At 45.0% G+C, this 20,854-nt stretch overlaps 3 protein-coding genes across 3 annotated transcripts; 2 read left to right on the top strand and 1 right to left on the bottom strand.

Annotated features, from left to right (window-relative positions):
* The first annotated feature begins 5,152 nt into the window (after positions 1 to 5,152).
* Positions 5,153 to 6,796, top strand: LOC135894602 (histone H1-like). Its single transcript, XM_065422742.1, has 2 exons — positions 5,153 to 5,859; positions 6,543 to 6,796. The coding sequence occupies exon 1, from the start codon at positions 5,188 to 5,190 to the stop codon at positions 5,851 to 5,853; it is 666 nt and encodes a 221-aa protein (XP_065278814.1). The 5' UTR covers positions 5,153 to 5,187; the 3' UTR covers positions 5,854 to 5,859; positions 6,543 to 6,796.
* Positions 6,797 to 6,888: 92 nt separating this feature from the next.
* On the top strand, positions 6,889 to 8,102 carry LOC135894613 (histone H2B 8). Its single transcript, XM_065422753.1, has one exon. It carries the CDS (start codon positions 7,311 to 7,313, stop codon positions 7,689 to 7,691), a length of 381 nt encoding a protein of 126 aa, XP_065278825.1. The 5' UTR covers positions 6,889 to 7,310; the 3' UTR covers positions 7,692 to 8,102.
* Positions 8,103 to 9,319: 1,217 nt separating this feature from the next.
* LOC135875579 (histone H3) lies at positions 9,320 to 9,894 on the bottom strand. Its single transcript, XM_065400507.1, has one exon. It carries the CDS (start codon positions 9,753 to 9,755, stop codon positions 9,345 to 9,347), a length of 411 nt encoding a protein of 136 aa, XP_065256579.1. The 5' UTR covers positions 9,756 to 9,894; the 3' UTR covers positions 9,320 to 9,344.
* Between the last annotated feature and the right edge of the window lie 10,960 nt (positions 9,895 to 20,854).

Here is a 20,854-nt window from a genome sequence, read left to right as displayed (position 1 = left end):
CAAGTAGTAACAGACAGAACAAAGTAAGTCACCAAGCAAAATAAAATAAAATGCGCAAATCTATGTCTAATCAAACTGAACACAGATAATCTCACCCTCAGAGATGCTTCAGTATGTTTTTTTCTCAGACTGGACACCTTCCAGGCCTGGGCACAATTCTTTCCCCTGGTACAGCTCTTGTTCCAGCTTAGGTGATAGCTAGGGGATTCTTCATGATGGCTCCTCTCCCTCCTTGTTCTCTTCCACCCCTTTATATATCTTTTGCATAAGGTGGGAACCCTTTGTTCCTCTGGGTTTCCACCCCCCCTCACTGGAAAAGCACCAGGTTAAAGATGGATTCCAGGTCAGGTAACATGATCACATGTCACTGCAAGACTTCATTACCCACTTGCCAGCACACACATATACAGGAAGACTAACAGGTAAACACAGCCATCTGCAGACAATGGTCCTGGTTAATGGGAGTCATCAAGATTCCAAACCACTATTAATGGCCCACACTTTGCATAATTACAATAGGCCCTCAGAGTTATATTTCATATTTCTAGTTTCAGATACATGAGTGGTACATTTATACAAATAGGATGATCACACTCAGTAGATTATAAGCTTTGTAATGATACCTTACAAGAGACCTTTTGCATGAAGCATATTCCAGTTACATTATATTCACTTCGTATTATGTTTTTATAAAACCATATAGACTGCACAATGTCACAGCACCTAAAGAATTGTATTTCTCTAACTGTGGGGGGTGGTTCCATCCAGAAAGGATCTAAATTCCTGGCTTTTGAAGCAGGACATTCAAGTCTACTGCAAACTGAGCATGTGGTATAATGGTTAACAAAAAAGGGAGTAAGCCATCAATAACTTGATATTAAATCTCAGACCTGCATTAACTGTTTAATCTTGTAAGAGGGTTTCTGTTATAGCATGGGCACTTACTCCCAGAGCTCCCCCTTGTGTCAATGCTGACATTAACCTGCATAACCTCTGGCAGCTTGGTGGGGAGCAACAGGGTCTGTCCCTGCCTCAGTTTCCTCTTTCAGGCTATCACTAAGTTCAGTGAGGCTTGTATATAGCGAATGGTACTTCAAGGGTCTCGTTTTATTTAATCATTGGCCACACAGATTTGCAAGCAGGTCTTCACCCCCACTGCCCTACCCAGGGTACATGTGTGTTAAGCTTAGTTTATCTGCCTCCAGCTGAGTCCATCCAGCTTCTCTGTCCAGGCTTATCACCCCTAAGGCCCTTTCAACCGAGGATCCTCTTCTGGAAGCAGGCTCTTACCATCAGCTGGGAAGGTGTTCCTGGACTCAGGATCCATGCAGATGTCAAACAGCTATAGTCTCCTCTCAAGCAGCATGTAGTTCCTCAACAACCTGGACTGCTTGCCACTATCTACTAAGGGCCTTTCACTGGGACTGATCTTCCTAGGCCTTTGCACTCATAGCACTTTCAGAATCTGCTGCCTCCAGGAACACCTTTCCTAAGCCCTCTTTTCTAGTAAGATCTCTAAACACCTTCCCTGAAAAGCCCCTTTTGTCATGAGCTTCCTCTCTGTGTCCTTGAACCACCTAACTGAGCCCTCATACACCTGTATTAGGCCCAGGCATTTCTGCCACCCAGCCACATAGGTAATTAACTACTCACAGGTGGATCTGGATTGTCTCATTCTCCTTAGCAGAGCCTGTGCCAGGTAGGCTGGTTTGTAACTCCCCTGAATTGATCAGGCCCCAGGACAGTTTCATTAGCATCTCTTCTCCTGTTGGCCCTGAACATGCCCCTTATCAACACAACATCCTTACACTTGTCTCATCAAGTTCAGCATTGTAGCCAACATTTGCATGGCAGCCATGAGATGTATTCCTCTTCTAGGACTATTACTTCCCATCACCAATCTCTCATGTGAATATTCAGGTGAGATGCTAAAAGGGAAGTACTCCCCTCCCAAGGGAGATTGTGGTTTTATTGTTGATGTTTTCTTAAGGTTTGTCTCTGGATTCTCAAGCTCAATTCTTTTGATTTGTCATAAACTCATTGCCCTTCATTAGCTAGCAAGGGTGGTCAAGCTTGTCCTCCAAGGTACTGCTATCAGATAGGAAGGAGAAACCTCTTCACAGCAAAGGGGTGCCAGGGAGAAGGTCCATGGGAAGGGGCTTAAACAGATTTGATATTAAGAAAAATATCCAGACTATTTAATACTTGCACAGACTGAACCAAATTGTTGAACCTTTTGAGATTTGCCCTTCTCAGTGTCTGTCATTACATAGCATTACAGTACTGGGCAACATACCAGGCTATTCAGCAAATAATATAAACTCATGCTTCATTACTGAAACAACAAACAAATCAATAATAATAATTTTAAAAGATGTGATATTTATTTACATAACAAGAATAATTTAAAATGGATCCCACCAGGGTTGGATCTGTTATGTTGGAGGCACCAATAAGTTTGGGGTACATTACCATCTCTTTTCTTTATCTAAATAAATTATGACTTGTGAAATATTATTATTATTATTATTATTTATTAGCTGTAACCATTCCAATAACTCCGCCCCCCCCCCCCCCGCTCCACATTGAGAGTGGATGGTCCATGGGATTGGTAATGGGCGACAGAACACTTTCACCTCTAGGTTGCCCTTGCCAACCTAGTTCATGTTTGCAGTAATGGAAAGCTTCTTCCCTCTGGTGGCTGTTGGCACTCTCAAGGGCTTTTGCATCAGTGATCCCCATCCATATTGCCGTGGTACCCACGGAAATTGGCAGAGTGGAATACCATATGGAGGTTAAGTGTTTTTGTTTGTTTGTTTTTTATTGTCTAGTGTGATCACTGCTGCACCATTAGGAGCCTTTTAGAATAGGGATGTGAAGTGTGTTACTATTGGGACCACGCATGCCAACTTTCTCATGTGTAGAAAAGGGCTCGGCAAGAGTAGTCTCTCTGTAAGCACCCCAGGCCACACCCACCTAATTGGTGTCTGCATCACAGTGGAATGTGCACTGCTTCGAGTTTCCATTTCCATGCAGGTCAACCACAGAAGGGCAAGCCACTGTGCTCTAGCTATTAAACCTGGAAGTGCCCACATATCCTTATTAGATTACCTTGTGACTGAGATGCGAGCCATCATATATACCCACAGACCTGCTGAGTTTCTCCATGACACAACAAAGTAAGGCTGCATTTGAAAAAAAGACATTGCTACCTTTTGCACACTTTGATAAAAGAGGAGGTGCCATGTCTATTGGTTTTCCCTCCCCTGACAGGAACCGTTCACAGCCCCTGCAGTTCCTTCAGAACTGGTGGTTCATTTATTCTAATAAATAACAAAAGGGGAACTTTCCAAATTTTTTAGGGATGGGAACACGTGTGCAAATGTGTGTTTGTAAGAAAAAAGGAGTGTGTACTTTTGGGGGAATTTGATTCACCATTCATGAGATTTCCCAAATTGCCCCATTCACATACATACCCTCTTCCATGGCTAGGGTGACCTAGGCTGGGGACTCCACTGATGAAGTGAGAGGAAAAAAAGAAAGAATGAACAAAAAAATAGAGACATGGAAGAGAAGAATGCTTCCAACTAATTGCATTGTACTGTGAGAACAGAGGGAAAGACTAAGTTTTTCCAGTTACACTAACCCAAACCTCATTATCCACAACCTCTTAAAAGACACAGATTGAAGGCAACAGCTCACCAGAGACTCCATGGTGCTCCAAGTACCTTACCTATTGTGGTCAGGATAAGGTTAAAGAAAAAAGATTCTGCCTTGGTCCATAGAAACCCTTCTCAGGGCCTACTAACATCTCTGTCCCCACGGGCTCAAAGGGTGTTATGCCTTTCGTATGCCAATCTCTCCCTTCCAGAGATTTGTCTCCAAAGGGAATATATTCAGTGAATGAATGTGATGCTATTAAGCAGGGCTTTAAATCCTAATGGATACAACACTCCTTTATTACATGAGTCAAGCACTGGAGCCAATCATGAATGAATAAATATAAAGTGTTTCTTTAAGGAAAGAAACATGAATGGCATTGCTAATATAATTTACTCAGATTCATTTGAGTACAATCATTCAATTTCTACAGCTAGGTATTGTTGACACAGACTTTACATACAGGAATGTCCCTATGCACTGATTTGAGACCTAGCAAAGTGGATTGTCCAGAAACAACCACTGTTTGTCCCTAGTTTAGAAGCTAAAGGGGTACAGGAATTGTGTTTTCAGATAATTTTAATTGCAGAGATTCACACACCACACACACTTTCACATTTGCCATTATTTTTTTTCAGATTAATGGATGATTTCTAATTATTTTACAGAAAAAAATGATCCCCGTTTTTTTTTTACCTAGAGCATGATTTGTTTCTTTGTAATTTAGAATTAAAAAATAACCAGTGATTATGCTTTAATATTTTTATATCCCCATTGGTTATCAGGCTAAAGTATGCATCCCTTTCCTATTTTATAAGAACTAGAATCTGGGTTTTGTACCAAGAATAGCTAATTTGTGGGGGATAATACCACAAAGCACATATTATTTGAAGTAAACAGCCCTCACAGAATTTTAGACTAGATGGTATGGAAAGATCCACTAAGTTAACTTAGTACTAATTTCCTAGTAGTCAAGGGTTATAGACCTTGGTTAGCAAAGCTGAAATCTAGTTTGTGGGAGTTTGTGCTACCTCTGTCTCTTTTAAATCAGTGTATAATGAGAACATTGATACAAATCACTCACTTTCTTATACGATTTGGAGAAGACCCTCTAAAGATTAGTATTGTATTCTTTTTCTGATCTTATTGCTAAAAGAACATTTTTAATTTACAAAGAAAAACAAAACTTTCTCTCTCCGGAGGTCCATCAAGCTCCATGACGCAAGATTTATTGGGTCTTTTTTAACACTGTATTATTATTTTCAACAGAAAATACTAACAGATGAAAATGTCCTCTTTCACCTTCTCATGATTGTAAAATGGGGTGATTCTGTGGCAGATATTGTGCAAAAAATACATTTTATTTCCTCCGAAGAAACACAAACTGAGCGGGGAGAAGGGCTCTGTTTGCCTTGCAGCTGGGCGGGTTCTTAAACTCACCAATCAGAGAGCAGCTCGTCTCTATAAATACAAGGCATCTACTGTAGTGAGTCGTGTGTAGAGCGTTTGTAAATCAACGGTGTGACCATGTCCGAAACTGCGCCCGCTGTTGCAGTGACAGCAGCTGCTGCAGCAGCTCCTGTTCCAGCTTCAAAAGCTCCAGCTAAAAAGCCGAGGAAGGCGGCTGGAGGAGCCAAAGCCCGGAAGGCCGCGGGTCCCAGCGTGACCGAGCTGATCACCAAGGCGGTGTCCGCTTCCAAGGAGCGCAAAGGGGTGTCGTTGGCCGCTCTTAAGAAGTCTCTGGCAGCCGGAGGGTACGATGTGGAGAAGAACAACAGCCGCATCAAGCTGGGGCTCAAGAGTCTGGTGAACAAGGGCACTTTAGTTCATACTAAGGGTATCGGTGCCTCGGGCTCTTTTAAGCTCAGCAAGAAGCCTGGTGAGACCAAGGAAAAGGCACCCAAGAAAAAGCCAGCGGCAAAGCCTAAGAAACCAGCTGCCAAGAAGCCCGCCACTGCCGCCAAGAAACCCAAAAAGGCTGCGGCCGTGAAAAAGAGCCCGAAAAAAGTCAAGAAACCAGCTGCAGCGGCCAAAAAAACTGCCAAGAGCCCGAAAAAGGTGAAAGCCGCCAAGCCTAAGAAGGCAGCCAAGAGCCCGGCTAAGGCCAAAGCGGTGAAGCCCAAGGCTGTCAAGCCCAAGCCGACGAAACCCAAAACAGTGAAGGCTAAGAGGGCCGCGCCTAAGAAGAAGTGAAATGACGTGAGATACTTACTATAAAAAACCCAACGGCTCTTTTAAGAGCCACCCATCCTTTCCCAAAAGGAGCTGAAACACTAGATTCACTTATTAATGTCATGGTGTCTTTTCAACGAAAGGCAGGCATTCGAGTAGCCACAAGAACCACAGTAAAGGGGGGTGGGGGCAAATAAAATTTATGTTTGTGCATCATTAGAAAGGAACATGAAACAGCCCCTGGAGATGGTCGTTCCTTATATTGTACCTTACTGTAATTTTACCACCCGTGCTATAAATCAACAAGGGGGGGGGGGGTTAAATCTATGCTGTTATATATTTTTTTGAAAGTATAAAGAAAATGACCTGGAACTTGGAAGATGCAATTACAAGCAAACAAAAGCAGCCCTATGTTGGAGCCGAGCATCTTTTCTATAAATTGTGCTGTTAGGGGAGTGAGCGCTAATAGCTATCGTGTAAGGGAAGGCAGGAGTTTGTTTATGAAAATATATTTATGATCATTATTCCTGTATCAGCTTCAGTCTCTTTGTCGGAGGGGGAGGGCTAGAGAACGGTGTGATAGGAAACGGCGATTTATAAACAAAAGTTCACTTTCTGCCCTCTTTGAGAGTGGATTTAAACCAGTTGTATTTTAAAAATCCCACTCTGTGCAAGGATTGGCCAGTAACGACTTTTTTTTTTTTCTTAAGGGGGATTCAGTGTTACATAGACTTTCCTTCGCCCATTCGGGGTGGGCGATCTTGAGAAATCGACAGATTACCTCCCAGGGATTTTTATTTGGTTTCCAGTCAGATTCATCGGTTGTTTATATATTTATATTTATATTGTTTCGCAACGGCAAAAATAACCTGTAAAGGAAGATGTGTGTGTGTGTGTGTGTGTACAATTTCTTATTTTGTTAATCCAAAACAACTCTGGTAAATATCCTAATGCACTTTCTAAAGGGTGCTGTTAATTATTGCTGCGAAAGGGATGGATACGTTATTTTGCATTAGCATGTTTTCACTAGACTCGGAGAAGGGACACAAGAAGCGAGACTTCTTCTTAAACCTCACTTTACTTCCTTAATTTCCCTGGCCGGGCAGCGTAAATTGTGCTCTAACACACAGCTACTTTATAAAAGAACAACGAAGAAATGACACTCTCCAGCCCGCACTCGTACCACTTCGCTTTAGAGAGTTCAACGATTTATGATAGGTTAAAAAATGGTTATTGTCTGAACAGCCAATGGTGATGCGGATCTAACTCTGACCAATAGACAGGTACAATGTGCCGGAGGGGACGGCTCTTGACTCTCACGTCCAATAAGAAAAGAGGAAAGGGAAACGCCTAATTTGCATAAGACTTCTATAAATAGAGGGGCGGCCTCCACTATTTCTATACTGTTGTTGCTGGGTATTTAGTGATTGAAGACTAGTGTACGTCGAGTACTTTAAGATAGAATAGCTTTTGTCAGGATGCCGGAGCCAGCAAAATCTGCTCCCGCTCCCAAGAAGGGCTCTAAAAAAGCTGTGACTAAGACTCAGAAGAAGGGTGATAAGAAGCGCAGAAAGACTAGGAAGGAGAGTTATTCCATCTACGTGTACAAAGTGCTGAAACAAGTTCACCCGGACACCGGTATCTCCTCTAAGGCCATGGGGATCATGAACTCCTTTGTGAACGACATCTTCGAGCGCATTGCGGGGGAAGCGTCTCGCCTGGCTCATTACAACAAGCGTTCAACCATCACTTCTCGGGAGATCCAGACCGCTGTGCGCCTGCTTCTGCCGGGGGAGCTGGCCAAACATGCTGTGTCTGAGGGCACCAAGGCCGTCACTAAGTACACCAGCTCCAAGTAAATAGTTTGCTGTGAGACTATCAACACCTATAACCCAAAGGCTCTTTTAAGAGCCATCCACTTTCTCATCCAAAGAGCTCTGCTATCACTAACTGCTGTTGCTTGTGTTTTTCAAACTCCAACAGTGTATTTTTTAAAACAATCTGTATTTGTGCTTTAGTTTCAGGTGACTTGTTAAAGCATTTTTTTTATTGCATATGCTCCCTATATAGAGGGGGGACTGATTTCGTTTTAGTAAATGGCATTGTCAATTTAAACTTATATCGGGGTTTCAAATTTTAGGGAAAAATCTAGGTGTTCCTCGTCTTTCTCGTTTCTCCCCCTCCCAACCAATAGTTCGGTGAGGTGTCACCTCCATATAAAATATGGCTAAACGGTTTGTCCGGTAAATAACATTTGACATATTACCAGATTACACTGTTCAGTACTCTATTTAACCGAAGAATAATTCTAGAGGTTCGACTAAAGTTTTGGCTCCATGAATTATCTGTTTATGTGCCTGAAGGATAGTTGGTTCGCCTCATGGTTCCTATCATTCTTTAAATTCCTGTAGCAAAAACTCAAAAGCTTTCCCCCTCCCTCTCTAGTTTATCTGAATATTGCTATTTGGGACTGTTAACATCTGGTAAAAAAATAACAAAATGTTACAAGTTATGGGGGTGTTACAGCTCCTTTCAGCGTGAAGGTAGTGGCTTTTAAAAGAGCCTTTGGGTCGTTTGGAAGTTACAGAAGAGAGCTGAACTGAGCAGCCTGTAAACCCTTTCACCACGGATACGCCGGCGTAACTGGATGTCCTTGGGCAGGAGGTGACTCTCTGGCGTGACTGGCACTCAGGTTAAAGTTAGTATTTTCAAAGAGCCCACCAATTCGCTGGCCTCCTATCGGGCCATAACGGCCGAGCTCTGGAAGCACAGATAGAAAGCGGTCGCCACAAGCTGGCTAGTCAATGTCATCCCTGCTCTCTTTCTCTTACTGCTGAACAACCATCACGCACACAAATCCCCGGAGATAAAGAAGGGGCGGGGATAATAGTTAACCCACAGAATGGGCTGAAACCCCTCTCGATCCTCGTATTTTGTGTTTTAATTTGCTGCTATTTAGAGGGCGGCACAACTAACCTTCAGTAATTCTTCCCTCTGAGACTGAGTTTGTCAGATAATCACTTCAAAGTGGGAAAGGAACTTGAAGCTAAAGTTTTAAATAGCAACCTACGTTTCACACTGTTTTCCTTTAGAAGTTAACAGGGAATACGTGCATTTTACAGGACTGGAAAACGCCACTCATTACATTAGAAAGCAGCTTACCTACAATAGTGTACCATCTCAGAACAACACTTAAATTATAAAAAGCAACAGAGGGTCCTGTGGCACCTTTAAGACTAACAGAAGTGTTGGAGCATAAGCTTTCGTGGGTGAATGCCCACTTCATCAGCATTCAGCCTGATGAAGTGGGCATTCACCCACGAAAGCTTATGCTCCAATACTTCTGTTAGTCTTAAAGGTACCACAGGACCCTCTGTTGCTTTTTACAGATTCAGACTAACACGGCTACCCCTCTGTTACTTAAAGTATAGGCATGCTACAACTCCTTTAAGTGTAAATGTAGTGGCTCTTAAAAGAGCCTTTGGGTCATTTGGAAGATGGCTGAGCAGCCTTTAAGCTCTCTCGCCACGGATACGCCGGGCCAACTGAATGTCCTTGGGCATGATGGTGACTCTCTTGGCATGAATAGCACACAGGTTAGTATCTTCAAAGAGCCCCACCAAGTAGGCTTCGCTGGCCTCCTGCAGGGCCATAACGGCCGAGCTCTGGAAGCGTAAATCGGTCTTGAAGTCCTGGGCGATTTCACGCACCAGGCGCTGGAAGGGCAACTTGCGGATGAGCAGCTCAGTGGATTTCTGGTAGCGGCGGATCTCTCGCAAAGCCACGGTGCCGGGTCGGTAACGATGAGGCTTCTTCACTCCCCCAGTGGCAGGCGCGCTCTTCCGGGCAGCTTTAGTAGCCAGTTGCTTACGGGGAGCTTTGCCACCGGTGGATTTACGGGCGGTCTGCTTGGTCCTGGCCATTGTAACCAAAACGAGGCGTTATTAGTTCTGAAAGAAAACGGAGAAAGAGAAGGCGTTGTTCTGGCACTAACTATATTTATAGGCAAACTCTCCTTTTTGATTGGCTGCTGGGAACGAGCTATGTCTCATTGGGTAATTTGAAAATTTGAAAAGCCCGCTCTGTCATATTGAAATACCACCCTTCCCGCCTCACCACTATCATAGAGCTTACGGCTTTTCCGAATGTAGCGGCACCACAGCTCATTTCCCTAAAATTTACGATTCTCGGACCGCCCAGCACCGAACATTTCTGCGGTTTCCTCTCTCCGAAACTTCATCAAGATACAGACTCCACCTTTCCTTCGCTACCACCTCAGCTTCTTGTTCTTGTATATCGGCGGCTCCATGTCTCACTACTTCTTTCAAAATGGCCAGTGTATGAATGTCATTCCCGCTCCTTATTTCTCTTACAGCCGAACACCCACCACTGGAGGCAGGGAAGGGTAATAGCTAAATCACAGAATGTATTGAAAATCTCCCCGTTTTCATTGAGTTTCATGTTTCAGTTTGTGGTTATTTGGAGGGTTGGACGATCCTTCAATTCTAACCCCGCTTTCAGACTGAGAACACTCCGCCCTTTGGTCTCCTTTCGTCCTGCCTGAAAACTTAAACACGCGAGACCAAAGGAATTCTTAAACAGTAATAACTTGCGTTGCCCAGTAAAAGGATTAAATTTCTGTTTTACAGTCTAATCTATTTCTGTTCACAATAATCTACTTGGTGTAATAAGTGACCGTGATGAGTGGAAAACTAGGACACAAATCATTAGATACTCCCCCTTTTCTTCCCCCCGGGGAACATAATTTGATACCGAAGTACTCAAACTCCCACCTCCACCCCCGACCCGAAGGGGTAGAGACTGTCTAAGTAGTTATCAATAGTCTTTAGGAGGAAATACAGGGGAGGGTTATCACTAACTCATCTGTTAACAGAGTGGACTTTTTAAACTAATCAATGTGTCAAATCACGGCCCCACTAGCCAGATAGAAAAGGTATTTTGGTCTCTAACTCATCCGCAGTTTCGCCATTTCCCCCTCCCCCGCCCCCCCTTTCCAGGCGGAAGCTACTGCTAGGAATAGTTTTAACTAAGCTTTCTAGCCTGGACGGGAAAGTCCTCGGTTATCCCTTCCTAGGAGATATAGCTTGCTATGCCTCGGCTGCTGCCCAAACAGAGTAGCTCTGAGCGCACCAAGGCCATCTCCATGAAAAGGGTCTCTTTCTCTAGACAGTGTTCAGAACCACCTACCCCTTATTAAAATAAATTTAATATTTTTATTTAAGTCTATTCTCTGAATACCGTACAAATTAAAAATTAAGTACCACATACAACAGGAAGGATCGGAGTTAGACTTTTTGTGAGTCTTCTCCTGAGCCCTCTTACAGGTATCAGCTAGTATTCACGTTTTTGTTTCAGAATTAGAGTGTGTATATATATAGAGAGAGAGAACTAGAGGACAGCTGCTTTCATACAATGTTTCTCATAGATCAACGGCTGTGAACAGATTGCTGGTAAAGAGTAAGAAATTGGGAATTATCACGTAATAATAAACAACTTGATATGTAAGGTAAAAGTCTTTTCCCATAGGTTTGAAGAAAGCTATTAAAAGTAACAGTTCTTATTGTGAAAGTCTGGGGAGGCTTTGAAAAGGCCTTTGTATTGCTGATATTTTGGTCTCATGGGAGGAAAAAGTAAAGCGTGCTCAATAAAGCTAACAGCATCACGGATCACACTCTTCAAGTTTTGTTCAGCACTCTCTTCGAGATACGTTTATACCCCTACGGCGATCCAAGCTTTGAAATACCGTGGACGTTATGGAGAACTACCTTCCGATCGATGGCCATTTGCCTACCGTTCCCCGAGTCCAGTTTAGATAGACTATATTTGTGCAATGAATCATCACCTGAGGCCGAGATCCATGGGAGACGACCTGATTGAAAACTGTCAAGAAAAACAAGGGCGGGGTCTATTCTCTGTTCTCCTCCTCCACTAGTCTGTTTTCATGATGCTTGAGTTAGAAGAAAAGTGGCCGGTTATTAGCCCGGCCCTTTCGCTCGCCATTGTCTGAGAATTGCTCCATTTAGACTCCGCAATATATAGATATATATATCATCATTTTTCAGGCTTTGGCAGATTATCAAATCTTACCTCTACTAATTATTAATTCAACGGAATCCCTGATTTTCTGGCAATACCTGGCGTCTCTGTGAATTGTTTAAAATAAGATCAGCTGTCAAATGGCATTTTTCATTTGCCATTACCGTATTTTGCCTCCTGGAGGACCTTCTGGTAAAACTGCTTCCCTTTTGTGCCTATTTTGGTTTCAAGCTGCTCCTTTGATTTTTATGGATTTGCAGTCTGCGGTAAAATCTGACCAATCAGGTTTCGTGACACATCAACCTCTCTCCTGCTCCACAGCATTCGCCGCCATTACCTCAAGTGTGCGAAAAGAGAAGTAATGTGATAAGTGCAAATGTACTGTATTTCATCCAAAGATAGAGCAGGGCCCTCTTGTATTATCGGATACTGTATTCTTTTATTTCGTTCATTACGTTTGTTCATTAGGAGGTATGTTCCTTTTCCATTATTACTATTCCCGTTGCAGTACCATACTGTAAGTAGTCGACTAGTGATTTGAATGGCTGTACAAATCATCAAGCAGAATATCAGAGTAATTTTCCACGTCAGGAAAAGGAACTCATTCATATAACTAGTTTCAGAGTAGCAGCCATGTTAGTCTGTATCCGCAAAAAGAACAGGAGTACTTGTTATTCATATAACTAATAAGTAGAAAGAATTATTTTATGTGGGAAAGGCTTCGAAATTGCTTAAAGAAAACGGGGAACAATACTTATAATTTAATATACACACGTGACAGCAAAAAAGTCAATACATCTTAATGCTAACTATGCTCTACTATAACACAATTTAACTATGAGTCCGCAGATCTTTAGAAAGCATGGATGAAACTGATCACTAAGGGTTCTAGGACACTGATGAAAATAAAATTCGTCATCCTTTCTCATTTATTATCCTCTACTGCCATCTAACGGACACTCCTTTTCAAGCTGCAGAATTTTAAAATACTGTAACATTGCAGTATTTACTATTAACATAAAAAAACATACAAACCAATAGTAGTACAATAATAAATATCCTTCGTTCATCTCGGTAACTCTTACATTAAGATTTCTTGTATTTTGAATAACAGATTATTTTTCCCCAACGGGGAGCAAAAACTAGAACTTTCCCATAGAAACTCAGCTTTTCCCATAATACAAAGTAATGGACAGATAGCAAGTGATAGACCCAGCTGTAAATGTCTAAAATGTGACATGTCTATTAACATAGGGTTACCATATTTCCACAAGCAAAAAAGAGGACACTGGGGGGGGGAGGAGCCCCGCTCTAGCCCCGCCCCTGCCCCACCCCCATCCACTCCCTCCCACTTCCCACCCCCTGATTGCCCCCCTCAGAACCCCCAACCCACCCCCCCCTGCTCCTTGTCCCCTGACTGCCCCCTCCTGGGACCCCTGCCACTAACTGCCCCCTAGGACCCCACCGCTTATCTAAGCTGCCCTGCTTCTTGTCCCCTGACTGCCCCCTCCTGAGAACGCCCTACGACCCTACCTGTCCCCTGACTGCCCGACCCTTATCCACACCCCCACCCCATATTCACACCCCCGCCCCCAGACAGACCCCCGGGGACTCCCATGCCCTATCCAACTGCTCCCCGCCCCCGACAGGACCCCCAGAACTCCTGACCCATCCAACCCCCTCTGCTACCTGCCTGCCTCGACCCCTCTCCACACCCCTGCCCCCTGACAGCCCCCCCAGAACCCCAGACCCATCTAACCCCCCCTGCTCCCTGTCCCTGACTGTCCCAACCCCTCTCCACACCCCTGCCCCCCTGACAGCCCCCCCAGACCCACCTAACCCCCCCGCTCCCTGTCCCTGACTGTCCCAAACCCTCTCCACACCCTTGCCCCCCTGACAGCCCCCCCCCAAACTCCCGACCCATCCAACCACCCCTCCCTGTCCCCTGACCAGGGCTGGCTTTAAAGAGCCCAGGAATCGGGCTGCGCTCCGGCCGGGGTTGCGGGGCTTGGGGCCGGGCCGGAGGTGCTGGGGCCCGAGCCGGGCCGGCGCTGCTGGGGCCCGAGCCGGGCTGGGTCCGGGCTGGGGGTGCTGGGGCCCGAGCCGGGCTGGCGCTGCTGGGGCCCGAGCCGGGCCGGCGCTGCTGGGGCCCGAGCCGGGCCGGGTCCGGGCTGGGGGTGCTGGGAGCCGGGCCGGGGGTGGGGGTGCTGGGGCCCGAGCCGGGCCGGCGCTGCTGGGGCCCGAGCCGGGCCGGGTCCGGGCTGGGGGTGCTGGGGCCCGAGCCGGGCCGGCGCTGCTGGGGCCCGAGCCGGGCCGGCGCTGCTGGGGCCCGAGCCGGGCTGGGTCCGGGCTGGGGGTGCTGGGGCCCGAGCTGGGCCGGAGCCGCTGGGGCAGTCGGGCGCCGCTTGGCCCGGGCCGGAGGGAGCCGCTCGGCCAGGACCGCGTCTCCCCGGAGCTCTCCTCCTCGCGCCCCCCCCCGCCCCAGCTTACCTGCTGCTGCCTCCCGCTTGCCCCTGCTTCTTTTCAGACTTCCCGCGAAGATCTGATTCGCGGGAAGCAGGGGAGGGAGAGGAGCAGGGGGGTGGAGCGTTCAGGGGAGGGGAGGAGGGGGAAGACAGCTGCGGGCCGGACAGCATGGTAAGGCTGCAGGGGATGGGGGGAGCCGGGAAGGGGCTTTGGGTGCCCAGCGGCGCTTGGCCGCGGCATTTCTGTCTATAAATAGCCGACCAGGGGGAAATCCCGGACATTTTTAGATTTTTTAAAATCCCCCCCGGACGGCTATTTATAGACCGAAAAGCCGGACATGTCCGGGGAAATCCGGACATATGGTAGCCCTAATTAACATAATAAATGAGAACAGTATGTTACACACTGCCAAAATACAGTCTTGATATAACATTTGAACTCAACAAGGGAGAAAAAAAACAACGATTGAAAATATTTTTATTTGCTACACACTCTTCAGACCTTCCTCTGAACACAGAATTATTCATTTCTCAAAGGCTTTCATCACCATAGTATCCTAATGCTCCCCAAATATTAATAAATCTTTGAGAATTCCTCATGAGTTGAGGTGACATGATTAATCCAATTTCTCTGATGAGGAGCCAAATAACACAGAGATTAAAGAAAAAACATCCATTGATTTTGGGTGCCTGATTCCAGATGGCTAGGGCCTGATTTTTCAGAGTACTTAGCATAATATATTCAACCAGAACTCCCATTTTGCTCAGATGCAATTATGAGCTCTCAGCACTTCTGCAAATCAGACCAAAGGGCTCAAGTAAGGCATAGAAAAAATAAGGAACACACAATTCATGACCACCTCTAAAAAGTGTGGTTTAAGTGACTGGCCCAGCATCACATAGGAACTCTATGAGAGAGGCCAGGATAGAATCCAGTTCTCTAGGGTAGCATTCAACTGTCATAACCACGAGCCCTTCCCTTCTCTTCCTGTAATCCCTGCCTTATTGACTACACTTCACCTGATGTGGTTCACTAACTACCCTGACCCCTGTTTGCCAGAGACCATGGCACACATCTACCTAGGGCATGTCAGGTTGCAGCCCTCTTCTGACTCCTCCAGAACGTCTTACTGAGATTTTGGCTGCACTTTTCTCCACACCTCCCATTCCTTGCACACCTCATCCGTGGCCCTGCAAAGTCATGGGACCGCCTCACCAACCTCCTCCTGGCGCTGGCCAAGATGGCCATGCATCATACCAGGCGGAGGAAGCTGCATGGGGGAGTGAGGGAGGGCAAAGGGTTTCCTGCGACTGGGGAGACCTATGTCCCTTCCCTTGTCCAGTCACGACGCAGGACAGAGTTTCTCTGGGCCATGTCTATTGGATTGAGGTTTACTTACTCAGCAAGTACTGGTCAATTACTTATAAGCAGGACGTTCATTAGGACCATCTCATCACAGTTGCCTCCAACACTGGACAATACAGTTTCAACCACCTTTTGTTACACAAACTTATTTAGAACTTTTTGGTAGCTTTTCTTATACATTGGTAATAGTCTCTCATTTCCATATTTACTCTCCTCCCCTGTCAGGACAGGTTTAGTGTTAGTTCAAACCAATTTTTTCTAGCTTTTTAGTTACTTTATCTTTTCTTGTTCCCACAATTTAAATATGATTACTTGGCAACAGGGCTTTGGAGCAGAACTGGAGCGTGGAGCAGCTCCAGAGCAGTGGAGCTGCAGGTTTTTGCCTGGAGCTGGAGCGGCGCCTGAGCACAGCTCCAAAGCCCTGCTTTGCAATTTCTTACACATGCCCAGTTCTACTTATGCTTACATTGTTGAACATTATCAGAATAGACTCTTAAAATCCACAGCAGGCTTCTGTCAGGCCTAAATATGCCTTCACTCCCAAGAGTGTCTACTGACTCCCTGAACACCTTTGAGGAGCAGTGGGGGCTGTCATTTCTGCTCCATGTCCCCCAATCCTGTTTTTTCACTACTTGTCCCAAGAAATCAATTGAAACCTAGTTTTAATGGCTCCTCCCCCTTTTCTGAGGGGGAGGTCTTTTAGTTTTGGGCAGATCCAGACCCACCCACACCAGTACTTTCAAATAGTGCATGCCTTCCAACTGGCATCATTCACTATCTCCTCTGACACCGATTCCTTCTGCAACAAGAGGGATACACTTATTGAGATTCTGGTTGCACTTTTCCCCACGCTTCCTGGTCTGTGAACACCCCACCCATGGCCTCGCAGTCACAGGTCCTCCCCATAAACCTCCTCCTGGCAATGGCCAAGATGGCCATCCATCACTCCAGGAGGAGGAAGCTGGATGGGGGTATTCTGCAACTGCCAGGCCTATTTCCCGTCCTTTGTCTGCTCCTGTCGCTGGGAAGAATTCCTCTGGGTGGTGTCCACTGACTTTCTAGACTCCTTTGAATAGCAGTGGGGGTTGTCGGGGCTCCTCTGTTTGGTACCCACTCCGGATCCCTGATTTTCAGCCTTAGACCTCACTCAAAATTCTGTTTTCTCCTTTTTTGTCCCCCATAATCAGTTGCAGCCTGGGCTTAGTGGTTCCCCTTGGCCCCTTAGTTGAGGGGCAGGCACTTTAGTTATGGGATGGTCTAGATTCGCCTGTACCAGTACTTCAGATAGTATACACTGTTAAGCTGCCTAGAGTAGCTCAGAAGCATGAGTGCCAACCTCAGGGCAGATTGTCAAGGAAAAAGGCAAGAACCACAAACTAGTTGTATGTTCTATAATTACATTTCACCAACTAAGTAACCAGTGTGAACTCCTAAAGCACTATAGCAAGCTTCCGAAAGCAAGCCTGCCTTTGTGTTAGATGGTGTCTTACACCAAAAATCACCACAATATTCAGGTTACTCCCAGTCCCAAAGAACTTGTACTTCACACGTGGTAATGCTTCCATCCTGACTGTGCCAGTTTATAGTTTTAGAGCAGACACTTTTATAGTTACAAAGCAAACACTTAAATATTATCTTATAGCATAGGATAAAGATATTATAAGTGAGATTAATGCATGCAGCAATTTACAAGCATTTCATAAAGTCCAAATACTAAACACACCTCTATAAATCTAACACCTATTTAACTATACTAACACAGGTGAGCCAGCTTGGTGTCCAGCTATGCATTTGTCAGTGTTTAGTGAGACCCAGGGGCCTTGGCAATCTTTCAACTTCTTCAAGAAATGATGAAGAGGTTCTATGACAACAGTCTCCTTCACCACTGATTTATTCCATGAACCACCATCCATCCTGGAGCTGAATGAGGCAGCTGTTCTGTGCAGAAAATAGTATGTGATCATTACATTAAAAGCCACAGATATTGTGGGTCCATAAGTCTGACTACCCTTAAGTTTGCTATTGTAGGTTAGTCTTTACATCTGCTAATTCTTTTGCCAGTGTATCTTATGTTTTCCTGAATGACTGCATCTACACTTAGGGCTTTTGCACACATAGTTGTAGGTTATAGGTGTGATATAGCTATTCTGGCTAAACTTTTACATATAGACCAGTCCTAATACTTGTATATTGTCAGCTACCATCAAAACCCCACATCTGCACTGGCATTCACATAGGGTCATGCACCCTCGTTGTCCTTTCTGCTGCACTGTTGCTCGGAGCAGTTCCACCAGTCTGGTGACACACTTCACCGTGCACAATGCTCAGGCAGGTCTAACCAAAGATAATGGCCCCAAAGAAATCCTTAGCAGGATAAATAGGTGTAATCATATGGCAAATATATGATATTTTGTCTGGAGTAGACAAAATGGTTAAATGTTGGGGCTTTTCTTCACTGCCAAGTTAACTCACATTATAGCTCAGTTATTCCTGTTAACTAATCCCTGTTACACACACATATACAAAATGCCACACTTGTGTGTTTTGGTTCTAGTACCTCAAATAAGTGGCACCAATGGATATATAGGTTAAAGCGCTGTCAGCTGATGACACGACCACCCTGTCCTGTGAACATAGCCTTGTGACATTCAAGTGCTGCTAACCCTTCTTTGCCTTGCCACTGTTCCCACTGGGCTATCTTCTCTTGTTTTCTATCTATTCCTTCCTTCTAGATCAGAAATCACCTACCAATTGGTATCGGCTGACTAAACATTCAGCCGTCATGTTTCAACTTTGTTTCCAGTACCAGCAACTCTCCAGGTCCAATATAACATGTTCTGTTTGAGAATAGTGACCAGGAAGACATCTTCTCAGCATTAAACCAGCTGGTAAGAGGGTAACGCAAAATCCCACTTTGATGTCCCACCAGCTCCGATTGCATGCAGACCACACTACTATGTTCTTCGGCCACTGTACAATTTGGGTTGAGGGCTCAGCCACTCAGTGCCTTGGTCCATGCATGAAAGTGCACATGGTCAGCAATACCCAATGTACTCCATACTCTGTCTACACAGGAGGAGGAGAGCAGATACACTGATGATTTACACATGACATGGAGCTTCGATGTTTCCTGTTTGTGCATACTTTACTTTTTCTAGTTCGGGCTGTTTTAGGGTTGAGTGGTTTTGCGAATGCCTGTTAGTTTGTGATAGTTGGGCTGCCTGTGTTAGAAACCTGCAATAAATATTTTGTGTACTACAATCCTTTGGCGTTTGTGTAGTGCAAAAATATTACGGAGAAACAGCAACTTAAAAATCAGGATTTTAATTAATTCTCTGGTTAATAATACATGCAACTGATTATTTGACTAGCTGTAAATAAATTGATATGGTGCACTAATGCAGTGCTCTCATTAATTAATTTCTCCCTCAAATCTAAGATGAGGGGACACAAGGCATCCTTTACTGCCCTTGCTCTCCTAGGCCCAGCCTTAGTCTGCAGCATTCTCATTCAAAACAGAGGTGTACTTTCTTCTTGCTTGTTCAGGGCCTGTAAAAATTCACAGTCACCAACCCATTGATGGCTAAAGAACCCTTCCTTATGCTCAAATATATTGTGCTGTGTACAGCAGTCCCCACTGAGATCAGTCACATTGTACACATACTGCAGTCCAAATGATTGTAGATAACAACATCTTGTCTTCTCTCAACCAAAGGCTCAATGCACCAGCATCCTGTGCTTTTTCAGTGTGCTGTTAAAACTAATTTATACATATAACAACAAAAACATGGCATGCCACCGTATGTGCTTCTCTTTCTGGAGGAGAGGATGAGAGAACAAACATGTGACTGATGTGTAGTTACTTAATGTTACACTGGAAGGCATTCTGATACTAGGGTGATGAGGACAGTATGAGAACCTATATAGCATACAAGAGAATAGGAAGGACTCCCTTTGTAACATTAATGGCACTTACCTCCACAGTGTAGTACAGTGTCATATATTTTACAAGATTGCTACAAATCCCCCTGGCAAGAATAGACCATTGTGATTCACATCAATAAGAAATAAGAGGTTTGTTGTGCCTTTGGGTGTAAATTCACCTCTCCTTCTTATCTCAGTGTGAGTCATGGTGACCTGCTGAAAGTAATCCTTCCACTAGTCAACACAATGAAGTGCAGTTGGGGTGCATGGTGATGAATGAAGGAATACAATTCTGTGGGACACAACATACCACATAAAATTGCACATTATAGCAGATGGACAGCTCTGCTGTAGTTAAGGTTAAGACCAACTTTCTGCTTAAAGCTCAACTCTTTTAGGTGCTCTAAAATCTACATGGTTACTCAGATCACCATGAAATTTAGTGTGTCTCATGTGGGTGCAGGGTTCAGTTAGTGATCCAAATTGGGAGCCCTTTGACCAAGGGGTTCCTGAGATATATCCCCTCCTCAAAAAAAGCTTTTCTTAAAGTTGAGAGATTCTGCCAAACTTTTTTTTGCTTACATATAGAGATCAAACCAGGGTTCAGATCACTGCACCACTATCTCCAAGCTTGAGGGTTACCCCAACAAAGAGCATAGCAACCACCAGTCCTTTAGTTAGTTGGGGATTGGTCCTGCTTTGAGCAGGGGGTTGGACTAGATGACCTTCTGAGGTTCCTTCCAACCCCAATATTCTATGATTCTTAGGAGAAATTAAAATAAAACATTATTTGAAAAAGATTTTTCTTATCCAGTAAGGTTCATCACATGCCTCATGTGCTTGGTCTTTATCCTTATAGATTACACTGAGCATTTCCTCTCCCCTCCCTCCCCAATGATTATTTCCGGGAAATGTAATAAAAGTATTTTTTGTTTAAAACACCACAAACACGCAAGTGCTTGCTGACATGGAAAGGGCATTCTAGGAGGTAGTGGAGCCAGTGTAATGGGTAGGAGGGGTTTAGGGAGGGGGATAAATGGGGATAGGTAGTAGGGGAGATGAAAGGGTTGGGAGCTCAGGTGAAAGAACTGGGAAAGGGACATGGGAGTGAGTAGCATGAGGTCTGGGGGGGCAGGAGCCCCTCTCAGTCCCACATTCTCCCCTTTTGTATGTGCCAGGGGCTGACCCCTCTCCCTACCCCCAGAGGGTG

Source organism: Emys orbicularis, chromosome 1 (genome assembly GCF_028017835.1).
Source record: "Emys orbicularis isolate rEmyOrb1 chromosome 1, rEmyOrb1.hap1, whole genome shotgun sequence".
Lineage (NCBI taxonomy): Eukaryota > Metazoa > Chordata > Testudines > Emydidae > Emys > Emys orbicularis.
This window is presented reverse-complemented; position numbering and strand designations above follow the sequence as displayed.